The following is a 14,791-nucleotide window of genomic DNA, read 5'->3' on the forward strand; positions in this document are numbered from 1 at the left end:
TGGTGACTCAAGTGTGAGTGGTTATTTTATAAGATGAGCTGATGACTTTACACTACATTTCCCATGCTCTAATCATGACTGATTCTAGTACATATTAAGAAAATCTATCATTTCCCCCAAAGGTTTGTAGGATGGTTAGGAGTCATAGAAGCAGCAGCCATTGGAGGAACCTGACGCTGGAGCTTGAACTAGGATGCTCTGGGGATCTGGGGAAGCAGGGGGTGAGAGGTGGCAGGACACCAGTGTGCATTTGCTTTTCTTTTTCAAAATTCGTTTTATTATTTATCCACATGTATGTCATGTGTGCACATGCATGTAAGTGTGCGCACATGCCATGTGCATGCCATGCCCTTGGAGCCAGAAGAGGGCTTTGGAACCCCTGGGCTGGATCACAGGGAGTTGTGAACTTCTAGGTACGTGCTGGGAACTGAACTCAGGACTCTTGGAGAGCAGTGCACACTCAACCACTGGGCCATCTCTCCAGCTCTCAAGGGTTCGGTTTCAATGTTACAGTCACTGTGACATGGAAAAGAAGGGTTGAATTCAGGTTTCTGTGGCTTGAGGTTCTGCAGAGACCTATAAATCCACCTCAAGTTCAATATGAAGAACTAAGAGCCAGGCGTGGTGGCGCATGACTTTAATCCCAGCACTCGAGAGGCAAGGAAGGTGGATCTTTGTGAGTTCGAGTCCAGCCTAGACTACAAGTGAGTCCAGGACAGCCAAGGCTACACAGAGAAACCCTGTCTTGAAAAAACAAAACAAAACAAAACAAGAACTAAGAAATAAACAGTCTCAAAACTGAACGAGATGCTTCAGAAGGCCATAAGCTCTCTACCACAGGAGGTACTTAGGTAAATATTGGTCAAGACCCAGCAGTCCGTGTTCCTCAGATGTGTCTCTCCTGTTGTGAAACTATGGGTGACAGGCCCTACGTCACGAGGTAGAACGGTGCTTTCCCACTCTGACAGGAGCAGTCTCCACTCTGTGGGGGCACACCCCACACAGCATACACACTCACAGGTTTGATATCGTTCTCCAGAGATGCCAGGAAGTCCCCTCTTGTCACCTGCAGGCTCTCCGCTTTCTCCATGTCTACTTCCACTTTCGTACTGGCCTGAGAAGAAACAGAGCAAACCACAAAGATTATGAAAACTTGGCAGCATTCCTGCCTAAGGATAGAAGAGTAAAAAAAATATTTTCACGTACAAAATTCTCAGATATGTGCAAGTCATATATGCTAAAGGGATTAATAGCTAGAATATATAAGACCTTTGAAACCCAACGAAAACTAGGAACTTGAACAGACATTTCTCCAAGGTATGGAGACTGCGGTGTCTGACCTTGACCAAACGTCAATGTCCTCTAGAGCTTTTCCAGACATGTGGTGAATGTCCAACAGCACATGAAACAATGGCTGACATCACTAATTCTTAGAGAACTACAAAAAGTGGGCTAAGGCAAGAAGGTGACAAGTTCAAGGCCAGTATAGGATACATATCAACACCCCGTTTCACAACACAACGAAATTTCACCTCATATTCCAAGGGTAGCTACGACTAGATAATAAACAAACAAACAAACACATCAAAAAAAAAAATCAGAAAATAAGAGATGGCAAGGAATGGAGCCCTTGGGCTGTTGGTAGGAATGTAAAATGCAAAAAGCTCTCACAGAAAGAAAACTAGGACTGAGATTAAAGGTGCACACCTTTAATCAGAGCACTGGGGAGGCAGAGGCAGGCAGATCTCTAAGTTCAAGGCCAGTATGGTCCACAGAGTGAGTTCCAGGACAGCCAGCCAAGGGTACACAGAGAAACCCTGTTGAAAGAGAGAGAGAGAGAGGACAGAGAGGAGAGAGGAGAGAGGAGAGAGGAGAGAGGAGAGAGAGAGAGAGAGAGCGCTCTGAGTGATGCCTGCTGTTCTAATGGCATCTCCTTTGATACATAGCCTGGAGAGCAGAAACTGGGTCTTAGACATTTTACAGCCATGCCCTCAGGTACATAGAACAAGGCAGTGAAGGCAAGGGAGCAGCCCTCGTGCCCACCAGCAGGAGAACAGACATGCTGGCATGCTGTGGCCACCCAGTGGAGTACTATTCAACCTTAGAAAGAAGGAAATCTGGACATCCTACAACATGGGCGACCCTGACGACACTGTGCTAATGGAGGCAAGCCAGTCACAAAAGGACAAACACTGTGTAGCTCCATTTGAATGACATCTTTAGGATCCTCAAGGTCCTACAGAAAGTAGAGCCGTGGTAACCCTGCCATGTGGAGGAGATTGGGGGGGTAGAGGGTTACTTTTTAAATGGAAACAAAGTTTCAGACTCACAAGATGAAAAAGAGTTCTGACTCTGAGTGGAAGCTGTGGATGCACTCTATGAATGAATTTAATATCAATAAAATGTACAGTTACAATGGTTAAGGTTACAACTATCTAACACAACTAAGAGATGCTCATGGGACAATGGTGTTCAGCCTTGGCTGCACATCAGGATGCCTTCTAGAGTCTTTCCCTGACATGCAGATGCCAGCCCCACTGTGCAGGACATTGAACAGTTCCATGGGGGGGGGGTAGGGCTGGGGTCCAGGTGCCTCTAGTGTTAGAAAGCGCACAGATGACCCCTGGCACTGAGCTGAGTTTAAGATCCGTGAGTTACTTCAGGAGACTAATAACCTAAAACTTGGACGTGTCCTCAAGAATCTGCGTGCCAGCTCCCAACACTGCTCAGCGCACCTGGAGCTGACACTGGCACATCTGGAGGAGCACGCGGCTTCACTCAGCACTTGGAGCTGCCTGGACCTGATGAGTGATTACGATAGCAACACACTTCTTTTTTTAATGGGACTGGGCTCACTCCCAATAGCACGAAGAGAGCTTCATCATTTTTAAATCGATATCGTAGCCTTTTTTTTTTTTAAAGCATCTTAAAAAAAACCAAAACAGTGACTATAAAACAAAACTATGTGAGACACTTATCAACCTTCTATTGATATTACAAAATATGAGTCATGCTCCTTTAGGGACAGACTGCTGAAACCAAAAAAGAGACATTTAAAAAGAAAAATTCAGCCTTGAGGGATAAAAGGAACTATGTCAGGAAATTGGATCAAGATTGGCAAACAGAACACATGTATTTATTTCCTTTTTCGTCCTAAATCCCAACAAACGAGAGCCGCAAGAAAGATGAAAAAGCATAGAAAATCTTCCCTTAAAGTCTCAGAAACCGGGGACCGAGACTCATTAGTCCAGAAGAAACAATAAAGGGGAGGGAGACTTTCCACAACTGAAGAAAGGTGTGTCTTTCAGTTCAGTGAGTGCTGATTGGGATCAATAGAGAGAAATCCAGTCTGTCTAGACACACGGGTGCAAACCCACTGAACATCAAAGATGAAAAGTCCCAGAGCCTTTCTGAGAAACACAAACAAGCCTGTGAACCAGGAGCAGACCTGCCGTGATAGCTCTCCCTGGCAGCACTAGAAACCAGGAGAGGACAAAACTGGTAGTCACCGACACATCCAGATAGTCACCCTAGAAAATGGCCCTCTGATTACATAAGGGGGTATAGGCAAGCACCGTTCCAACAGCATTTTGAAATAGCCACCACCAGAATTTATATAATGTTAAATAATTAGTGCTTCCATTCACTACATTTATTGAGTACCCAAAAAAAACCTAAAAATAAAGCATGAAAAAAAATGTGCCTGTTCCTTGGCCTTGTGGCTTGTACAGGCTGGTCTCAAGTTCCTGACCCCGAGTGGACTTCTTTTTGTTGTTGTTGGATTTTTTGGTTTTGTTTTGGTTTTTGTTTGTTTGTTTCTTTGAGACAGGGTTTCTCTGTGTAGCTCCTGGCTGTCCTGGAACTTACTCTATAGACCAGGCTGGCCTAGTACTCAGATCTGCCTGCCTCTGCCTCCCAAATGCCGGGAATAAAGGCGGCCAATGCCAGCGTCACCACCACCACTACCACCCACTTAACTTTTCTGTCTTACTCTTCTACAGAAATTCACTACCATGTCCTGTCTGTCTAGTTTATATTTTCTATCTTGTATTTTATGTGGTAGTATTATAGACTACTGCACATCGGTACAAAATAAAGTAGGAACCTTGCAGGCTAGAGAGATGACTCAGCAGTTAAGAGCGCTGGCTGCTCTGCCAGCGGACCTGGGTTCAGTTCCCAGCACCCACATGGCAGTTCACAGTTGTCTGTAACTCCAGTTGGAAAGGATCCGACACCCCCACACAAATACACATTCAGACAAAATGTCAATGCACATATAATAAAAAATAAATTACTAAAAAAAAAAAAAAAGTAGGAAAATGAACAATACGAATCTCAGTACAGTTATGCTTAAGTCCCTTTTTATAAAGTATGTGTGTCTATGAATACAACTGTGGAGAAAGCAAAAACAAAGGTATATTCCAAATACTGACTAACTCTAAAGAGGGGGAAGGGAATAGGGGGAAGGAGCTGTTTGAGCTTTTCTCGTGTTCCCTATATATCTGGCACCCTTAAAGCCTCAAACCTGAGGCAGAGTGGCTTTATAAATAAAAAAGGTTTCTTGATATTAGTCTCGGATGCCAAAAGCCTAAACTGCATGGGGTAGGCGCTAGCAAGGGCCCTGGAGTAAGTACCTGTGTAGGAGGAAGAGTTCCCATCTCCAACAGGAAGCTGGAAGGCTTGCTTTTCTGAGAACCCTCTCTTGTGCACCAACAGGGCCCCAGAAGCTATCCGTCAGCTCTTCCTAAGAGCAGTACCCCTCGGCCTAGCCACTAAGGAGCCTGAGGCAGGAGGCTCTAGAGTGTGAGGCCAGCCTGGTCTACTGAGACCTTGCCTGAAAACACAAAGCCAACAGGCTACCAGAGGCTTTGGGTGTGAGGGGATGGTGAGGGTGTTTACCAAGGCTGGCAACAGTTAGTGCTTATTTCAAAACTGCTAATGCAGAGATTCTGACTGTCCCCAAACCAAGAAGTGTGACTGCTGGACAGCATAGGTGTGTCAGCTACCCTAATTCACTCATTACACACTGCGTGCTAAAATCTAGCCTACAAGTATGGCTAATTTGTTACATGTCAATTATAATAAAAAAAAAATTAAGTCAAACATTGTAGCTTACATGGGCAGCCATGGGAGGCTGGGGCAGGAGGAGAGAGTTCTAGGCCAGCCTGGACTATACAGTGAAGATGCTTGGGCTACCCAGAAGACGCTGTGTCAACAACAGAAAGCTCTAAATGCGTTCAAATGGCAGGGCTAGGAGTAGGGGGAGAGGAATGCACTGTTCTCAGGCACTCCCAGAATTTTTTAAGTTACTTAACTGTAAACACTATTCTACTGTTAAATTACTTCTTCTTGTTCATTAAAATTAATGTTGAATTTTTCTGAGCTGAATGTTGGATTTTTTCCCCGAGCTAACAGCTACTATTTTATCAACAGTAATACACTTTTACTTTAAAAAGTCAACAAATCTGAACTTCTACTCATTTAAAGGCCCCTTTTCCTTCTTTAGTTGAGTTAATAAGCTATTTTCTACATTTTATTTGTGTCAGCTAATCAATGCAGAAACAGCGACGCCTTCCAGAGTAGACACAAACTCATAAGCTCGTATTTCAACACCAGCAAATATCAAGTGGTCACCCTTACGCTTCATAACCTTCTAGACCTGACCTTTCCAGGCTCTTGTCATTCCTCTGAAATTAAGGGGAGAATGACTTTATGAAAAGAAGTAATTTTATTGAAGTTCACCAGCACAGCTCAGAAGAGTTGGGCCAGGTGGAAGGTGCGTATGTGCGTGCGCTCAACTTGGAAGATGCGCATGCACGTACCCTCAACTTGTCCCTTTTAACAGACCACGGAGGAAAGTTAGCTTATGAATCTTCTCTTCCTGAAGCAGAAATTCCTCTCAACAACCAAATGTCACATGAGTTTTAGCTGACCAAATACAAGGGTTCAATACAACAATCAGGTAAGTCATGGCTTGATTTCCCTCGTTTCAGAAAATCTAAAACCACTGTCCAACTGGAAGACTCGTCTTGTTGACCTTGCTCAACCTTTGCTTTGACCCAAATGTTTTGAAAACGAAATAGAAATAAAACTTACTTTTTTGTGTGTGTCCTGAAGACAGAATATCATAATGAACTGCTGAATACTGTATTTTAAAATTCTAACCAACTTTTAAACTTCATTTCTTAAATTTATTACTAGTATTCTGGGTGGTGGTGGCACACACCTTTAATTCTAGCACTTGGGAGGCAGAGGCAGGAGGATCACTGAGTTTGAGGCCAGCCTGGTCTACAGAGTGAGTTCCAGGACAGCCTGGGCCACACAGAGAAACTCTGTTTCTAATAACAAACAAACAAAATTTTTATTTTTTATTTTTGCAGTGGTAATGCATGACACTATGTACATGGAGGAATTACTTCTCTCCTTCTACAAGGTGGGCTAGAACTCAGGTTGTCAGGCTTGGCAGCAAGCACCTTTGCCAACTGAGTCATCCCACTGCCCCTTATTAACACTGGGGAAATGAGGTGTAAGAGTTACTGCAGTCATGCAGGGAAATCATTTTGATTAAGAATACACCTATTGGGGCTGGAGAGATGGCTCAGAGGTTAAGAGCACTGACTGTTCTTCCAGAGGTTATGAGTTCAATTCCCAGCAACTACATGGTGGCTCACAACCATCTATAATGTGATCTGATGCCCTCTTCTTGTGTGCAGATGTGCATGCATGCAGAGCACTGTATACATAATAATAAATAAATAAAATATTTTTAAAAATACATCTATTAAAAGAAGAAGAAGAAGAACAATAACAACACATCTATTGGGCTGGCTTTTCTGTTTCTCATACAAGTAATAAATGGATACATATGTAGGTTTATTGCTTTTTAAAATATACTCAAGTGGTGAGATGGCTCGGCACATAAGGGCCCTTGCTGCCTAAACCCTCAACACATACACACACACACACACACGGACACGGACACATGCACACACACATAAATAGATAAATTTAATAAAAGTTTTTTAAAAAGCTACATGTACTATGTGCTCAGTGTTTATGGGAACTGCGGGATACTCTAAGATGAATAAAATGTGGACTTAAAGGTCAGACCATTGATGAGTAAACAACCCTCTTCTGTAAAGCCTTTATATGCTACATAGACTACGCTGTAAAATAAGCTCTGCTATCATAGCATATATACAGCCACAAACACGCACAGTAACGGATATGACTATTTTTTTTTTTTTAAGTTTATTCAGAAGAACTAGTGGTTGGCTGTGTCTGGTAAAGTGTAGTCTAGAACCGATGACAGGATGCCCCCAAATAATGACGACATACTCAACCTCAGGCTGCTACTTCCTGCCTGACGTTATAAAAGTCCCCATCTCTTGTCCTGTGTCACCAACTCCACCCTCACTTGGCACAGCTGCCATAGAGATCTTATGTGTTAACGTTATGTCACTATGATTCTCAAAACTCTCCAAGGGTTTAACACTGCTCCTGGGAAAGAGCCTGCACGTCTTCTCAGAGAACAGAAGGCTCTTTATGCTCAGCCTCGGCTTAGTCTCCTGACTTCCCCAACACCGCCTCTCCGGGCCCCAGTACGTGCCCTGCGAGCATTCGACCACTGACTTCCACGCTGAGGCAATATCACGTGACTCCAGCCTATCATGCTGCTTGTGTCCCTGTGCCTCTGCTAATGTCCCTTTTACACACCAAGAGCTACTCACATCCTTCAGGAAAATTCCTCCGTGAAGGCTTCTCTCACCCATGAGTTGACGACATCTGATGTCTTATCATTTCCTTTATTACACATTATTCTTGTTTCCTATTCTTGTATATGGAGGCGAGATGTGTAGGCAATTACATTCTTTGCAGTTATGGCTTTAACTCCTTGTACAGTATATGGCAATGTAGCTGGTAATAAATAAGCCCATGGGGGGGGACGCGGGGAGACAATCTTGCTATGAGATCCTGGCTGGTCTGGTACTTGCACTGTCCCTCAAGAAGGCCTTACACTTAGAGTGGACCTCTTGCCTCTACCACCAAATGCTGGGCTATATGTCTGTACCACCAGGTCCAGTGATAAACCTATTTTTTTTTTTTTTTTTTTTTTTTTTGTTCCTTCTGTTTTTCTTCAAGCCAGGGCTTTTCTTTGTAGCTCTGGTTTTCCAGAGCTCTGTAGACCAGGCTGGCCTTGAACTTAGAAAGATCCACCTGTCTCTGCCTCCCAACTGCTGGGATTAAAGGTGTGTGCCACCACTACCTGGTGTATTTACATTTTTTTCCATAATTTTAATTTTTTTTAATTAAGTGTGTGTGTGTGTGCATGCGTGCATGAGCATATGAGTGAGATAGGGGAGGGGCATCATGTTTAACATATGAACTCTGCATATGAACTTTGTGGAGTTGGTTCTCTCCTTCTACTTTTACAGGGGTCTGGTAATCAAATCAGTCATGAGGCTTGCACACTGAGTGAGCATCACAGCAGCCTGAGCCAGAGTCAGTTGGAGGGCTCACACATGACGTGTGACTACTTCAGGAAGGAAGGCAGTACAGCATTCTTGAAAGAGGGAATCTGAGAAGATGTGCAAGGGATAGCACATGTACCAAGTAGACAAGGAGTGTGCCCACAGAAGGGCAGAGCCAAACAGAACCAAGAGAGCAAGAGCGGGGAGTCTGAAAACAAAATAAGGTTTGCTAGCCAGCGAGTGTTTCAGTTTTTCTCATATGGAGATAAACTGAGAAAACACAGGACGGGCCAGTTAGTTGGATCTCAAGGGTGTAAACCAGGCGAGGGGCCATGACCTTGCTTTGCGGACGTGGCTGTCACGAAGGTAAAATGATATGAACCAGGACAGTTAGTGAGGAGGAAGCAGGTGGTGGCAACACAGGGGGAAGGCGGCGAGTGCTCCAGGACAGAGCCAACAGGGTGAGCAGATGACCTGATGTGGGACACGGACAGGTGTGCAGCGCAGAGGCCTCTGCACCCTTAACCTGGGAAGCTGGGATAAAGAGAAACAGGAGCAGAAGGGAAAGTGGTTTGAGAAACTTGCGTCTAAGATCTGAGAAAACACCCAAGTAGAAGACAGGCCGTGTCAGGAAAGGAGGTGGAGGAATGGGGGCTACAGAATTACAGAAAGAACTGCAGGCTGAGAGAGAACTAGGTGCACTTCCTTACCAAACCTCATTTATCAAAATAAAAAGACCCTGATAAGGATTATTACCAAGGTATCTATAATATGATTGTACTAAGGTTGAGCGTGGTGGTGCACTCCAGCTACACAGGAGCCTGAGGCAGGAGAATCGAGCTCAGAGCTTGCCGGTGATAGTAGCAAGTTCAAGGCCTGTTTGGGCAAATTAGCAAGGCCAAAATAAAAATAACAAAAAGGGCTGGGGCTGTCACTCAGTGGTAGAATGCTTGCAAGGCATGCATTAAGGCCTGGAGAATTCAATCCTCAGTAGCACAAAAAACAAACAAACAAACCATAGCCCCCTCCCCCCCACCCCCAAAATAAAACACTTTCTACTAGTCCTTTTTCCTGACTTTGAACCCCTTGAGGAAAAAGGTCATGTTTCATCTTGTGTGTCCAGCCCCAAACTTAAAAAGTAGCAGGTATCCCGTGTTTGCTGTCAGCAACAGCTCCTGGATGTGGAGACTCGGTCTCTTAGAACTTACGACAGCACAAAGGCTGAAAACAGCAATAAACCTTCTACCCGTTACTCTCCGTGGCACGTGCGGTGAAGAATGACGGCACAGCACTCAGTCCACGTGCTCCTGTCTGTTCACTCGTTTCTCTGACCTTTATGTGCCTGTTCATGGCTGTGGACTGCGCTGCTCGCACCAGACCCTCCAGCTCAGCGCCACTGAAATTCTTAGTCTCCACAGCCAGCTCCTTGATGTCCACATCCGCAGACAGTAACTGATGCCCTCTCATTCTCGCTGTGTGGATGTGAAGGATCTGTAGTCGGCCCTTCTCATCGGGCAAGCCTGATGAAACAAAAAACAAAAACAAAAAACAAAACAGACCCCATCAGAAGACACAACTCTAACGCTGTGGACATCTGACAACGAGCATTATTAAATACAAAGTTGCTCTAGTAAACTCTGAAACCACATGTGAAAACACGTGTGCGCACGCACGCGCATGCACACACACATACCAATGACCTATTTCACTTACCTATCTCCATTTTAACTTCCAGTCTTCCAGGTCGAAGGAGAGCCTCGTCAATCAAATCTGGTCTGTTGGTCATTCCTGAATGTCAAGATTAAGAGCAATGAGCAAATGATCAGAGGCCAAAGGGAAGATAAAACCTACTTTCAGTCTATGCAAAAGAGAGTAACTTGTCTAAGGACATTTTACAAAAGTCAAACACAAGCCAGTACCATTAAGCTAAAAACAGCATTTTTTTTTTTTTAATCTAGTAGAAAATACCGTGAGACTTTGCAATGAAATCTCTATTTAAAAAGCAAAGTTAGGGTTCAGCAAGAGCAGTACATGTCTAAAAGGAAAGGAGCAGGATAGCCTTTCCAGCTCTCAGGTCTCCCCTCTTTTGTATGCAGTGCTTTCAATGTCCATAAAAGGCAATAAGGTTTTTCCTTCTCAAAAGCATCCTAAACAGCAGCTCGGAATGTGCTACATTTAGAACCCAGTGCAGGCCCCACAGCCCAGCTGTGGACGAGGCAGAGGCTCCAGTGCGTGCATCGTGAACGCGTATCCTTCATCGTGAACAAGCATCCTTTACGTCCGACCTACCAATAACGAGGATGTTGTTCAGCTGCTCAACACCATCGATCTTGGACAGCAGCTGGTTGACAACGGTGTCGTGCACGCCGGTGCTGCCAGCCATGCTCCCTCTCTGCTTGCAGATGGCATCGATTTCGTCAAAGATGATGATGTGCAAGCCACTGTTAGCACCAAGCTAGGATGGAAGGAAGTTCTGTGAAAGGTCACAGCCTGAATGCATCACTAAACAAACTAATCAAGAAACGCAAAACAAAGCATCCTACAGGTTGATTTTTGCTGCATTTTGACTAATAAGTAAAGACGAGCATAAATTAAACCACAGATGCTGCTCTCTCAAAGATGTTGGAATTGCAAAATAGCTAATAGTGCATTAGTTTAAATAAACATGGGCTTTCTAGCAATTTATATTTAGTAATTAATCCTCCCATGAGGGGCCACAGGGAGGAGCATGTTAGAAAACTTCTTTTTTAAAAAATTGTATTTAGTTTCATCTGTATTGGTATATGGGTGTCAGGTGCCTTGGAACTGGAGTTACAGACAGTTGTGAGCTGCTATGTGGGTGCTAGGAACTGAAACCAGGTCCTTTGGAAGAGCAGACAGTGCTCTTAACCTCTGAGCCATTTCTCCACACCCCTACTGGAAAACTTCTTAAGACTTTAACTAATACATAGTAACCACATGGTTATTATGGGGTGCAGTGACATTTCAACATGTGCACACCATGTGGAATGATCAGATCAGGATAACTGACATGCCCACTACTTCAAGCATGCAAGACTTCCTCATTTGGAGGATCAAAATCCTCCTACTGTCTTGAAATACAGAATTAACTAGTGTCAATCACGATTCTTTTACTTTCTATGTTTAACACAAACAAGAACAACATTAAACATAACCTAAATATGAAAATAGATAAGTAATAAAAAAATTAAATGATTAGCATAGTGAACCTAAAGATTAGGTATGGTTAGAGTTCATTAGTCTCTGGTAAAAATATGCTTTTTGGGGGACATGTGTGTGCATATGTTTTGTTTGAGATGGATCTTTCTATGTAGCCCTGGCCAGCCTGGAACAGATATATATATCCACCTGCCTTTGCCTCCTTAGGGATTAAAGGTGAATTAAAGACCTGTAAGAATTCTATCTTTCTAAGAGGTTTAAAAAGCCACTGAAAAGGCTCAGCAGCTAAAAGCACCTGCCACCAAGCCTGAGGACCTCAGTCCAATCCCTGGGACCTACGTGGTATAAGAACTGATTCCTGGCCAGGCGGTGGTGCCACAGACCTTCAGTCCCAGCACTCGGGAGGCGGAGGCAGAGGCAGGCAGATTTCTGTGAGTTGGAGGCCAGCCTGGGGTACAGAGTGAGATCCAGGACAGTGAGAATCCTGTCTCAAAAAAAACCTAAAAAAAATAAAAATAAAATAATAATAATTCTCACTAGTTTTCCTTTAACTTCCACACACATGTCACGGTACAGATATATCCATATTCATAACACGCATACACCATACACACACACAAACACACACACACTATTTCAAAAGAGAGGGTTAGGGATGCAGGATGGCTCAAGCCTGACAACCTGGGTTAGAGCCCTGGAATCTATGATAGAAGGCTGACTCCCAAACGGAGGTCAGACTCCTGAATCTCCACACACACACATGCACATTAACAAACCCAAAGTAATAATAGATTAAATTAAAATATGAGATGTATTCCTACCTTAGAAAATATGCTAACTTAGCAAAAGTTGTAAAACAATTAAAAATAAAGTTAAAACTCCCCTTATTGCCTAAAGATAAACACAATGTTAATATATTAACGTAATAAGTGTTATATATTACTTACAATAAATGTTAATATTATAACATTTCTATTTTTAAATTTTAGTTATATATAGTGTGAGTATGTGTGTGTTTGCACGCATATGTGTGAGAGTCACAGCTCACATGTGGAAGTCAGAGAGGACAACTTGTAGAGTTGGTTCTCTCCTTTCACTGTGTGAAGACTGGGCTCCTTTACCCACTGAATCATCTAGCTAGCCTCTACAGATTTCTACCCTTTAATGTAAAAAAATGGGAACTTGAAGTCCTATCATGGTGGGGTGGGCACTGCCTGGAAGACAGGCTGCTCGTGGCCTGACCAACTTAGCTGCCACCAAGACCCAGATCCAGTGCTGCAGCTCGATCCATCCCAATCCCTGCTCTACCTATGGGCACTGGAGCGCGTGGAGAAGCACATGCAGCAGAGCCAGATCTGGGAGCACACCATCGCCATCAGGGATGAAAACCTGAAGTGACGGGACTGCAGAGCAGCTCCAAGGAGCCACGGAGGCTCCAGGGGCAGATACAGAGCCTGCAACGTCCCCAGAAAAACTAGAGGACAGCAAGTCCGGTGTGAAGATGTTTTTAAAAGATGGACTCATGAAACTGGAAGGAGAGAGGATGGAACAGAGATGTGTGTGCAGGGGAAACTCAGTGATCAAGGCTACGGAAACAATAGGGGCAGCATGTTGCTGCTGAAGAGCGTGTTGACGTCCGTGGCCTGTGTGGCCTGTGTCACCACAGAGGTCCATGGGGATGTCCCTGGTCTGTGCTGCCACTGCAGTCCATGGTACTATCTGTGGTCTGTACTGCAGCTGAGGGTAGTTGTTGCTATCTGTGAGGCCACCTGAATCTGTGTTGATGGTCGTGGCTTATGCTGTGGCCCACATGTTCACAGTCTATGCTCCTGATAGAGGGCGTGTTGATGTCCACGGTCAGTGTGTGTGGCCTGTGCTGCCACATGAAGCCATGTTGGTGTTCTTGGTCCTGCTGCTGCTGAGGGCTTTGTTGTTGTCCATGGCTCGTGTTACCACCAAAGGCCACGGGGGATGTCTGTGGTCTGTGCTGTAGCCAGAAACTGTGTGGAAGTCCATGATCTATGCTGCCGCTGACTGTAAACGGCAGGGAAGCTTCTTTTCACTGGTAGTGATGACTGCAGATTAACAGTTGAGAATGAGACACAAGGCTTCTGTGACAAGCTCTCTCCTACCCACTACTCCCACCCCCCCAGAAAGAAAGCCATTGAGGACTCTTTTTTTTTTCCCTCAAGACAGGGTTTCTCTGTGTAGCCTTGGCTATTCTGGACTCACTTTGTAGACTAGGCTGGCCCGGAACTCACAGAGATCCACCTGCCTCTGCCTCCCCAGTGCTGGGATTACAGGAGTGCGCCACTGTGCCCGGCTAGAAAAGCACTTTTAAAAGCTGTGATAAGGATGCTAAAATGCAGCCCTTCACAGTTGATGGTTTCTGGTGTGGTGGGGGACTCAGTTATTTTTAAGGGACCAACTACCAGAAGGTGGACAATGCTCCAGTGAGTATATGAGCAACACAAACTGGACTTGCTATTTATTTGTTTGCTTGTCTGTTTATCTTCTTTTGTTTGCGGGGAGGTCACAAGGGTGGGACGTAGACCTGGAAGGACTGGGAAGTGAATGTGATTGGGATATATTATGTGAAATTTCCAATAAAAACATTAAGTTAAAAAATGGGAACTCACCATACTGTGTATTCTCTTGAACACTTATTGTTCTTCGAAAGCAAATTCAAGTAGTTGTTTTAGTTTTTATTGTTTTTGAAAGTGAAGTATTTTGCTTTTATTTATTAAAATTATTTTCTTGCAAAATATTCTGATCTTTCCCCTCCTCCAACTCCATCCAGATGCTCTCTACCTCCCTACCCACCCAACTTTGTGTTTTCTCTCTCTCAAAACCGATACAAAAACAAACAACAACAACAACCCAGTAAGGCAAAAAAAAAAAAAAAAAAAAAAAAAAGTCAAGACAAAAAGCATACATACACACGAAACAAAACCAAACATGGAATCCCTTGTGTGTAATTAACTACTCCTGTGCACAGAGCCTGCTCTAGTTGCCGAGTCCAGTGACTTCCATTAGAGAGAACTCATTTGTTCTTTCCCAGCAGGTATCAACTGCAAACTGCTTCTAGGTTAGGGTGGGACTCTGTGTCTACTTCCGTTTCTCCCAGTGGCAATTGCTCC

General features: G+C 44.1%; 1 protein-coding gene across 1 annotated transcript in view; it reads right to left on the bottom strand.

Moving 5' to 3' along the window:
- Nsf (N-ethylmaleimide sensitive factor, vesicle fusing ATPase) overlaps positions 1 to 14,791 on the bottom strand; it is a 139,816-nt gene that overhangs the window by 40,009 nt on the left and 85,016 nt on the right. The window contains exons 10-13 of the mRNA XM_051158845.1: positions 10,761 to 10,926; positions 10,185 to 10,259; positions 9,804 to 9,991; positions 1,019 to 1,114 (exon numbers count right to left, since the gene is read on the bottom strand). Coding sequence (XP_051014802.1) covers positions 1,019 to 1,114; positions 9,804 to 9,991; positions 10,185 to 10,259; positions 10,761 to 10,926 — 525 coding nt within the window. The remainder of the gene's footprint in view (positions 1 to 1,018; positions 1,115 to 9,803; positions 9,992 to 10,184; positions 10,260 to 10,760; positions 10,927 to 14,791) is intronic.

This window comes from Acomys russatus, chromosome 16 (assembly GCF_903995435.1).
Source record: "Acomys russatus chromosome 16, mAcoRus1.1, whole genome shotgun sequence".
NCBI lineage: Eukaryota > Metazoa > Chordata > Mammalia > Rodentia > Muridae > Acomys > Acomys russatus.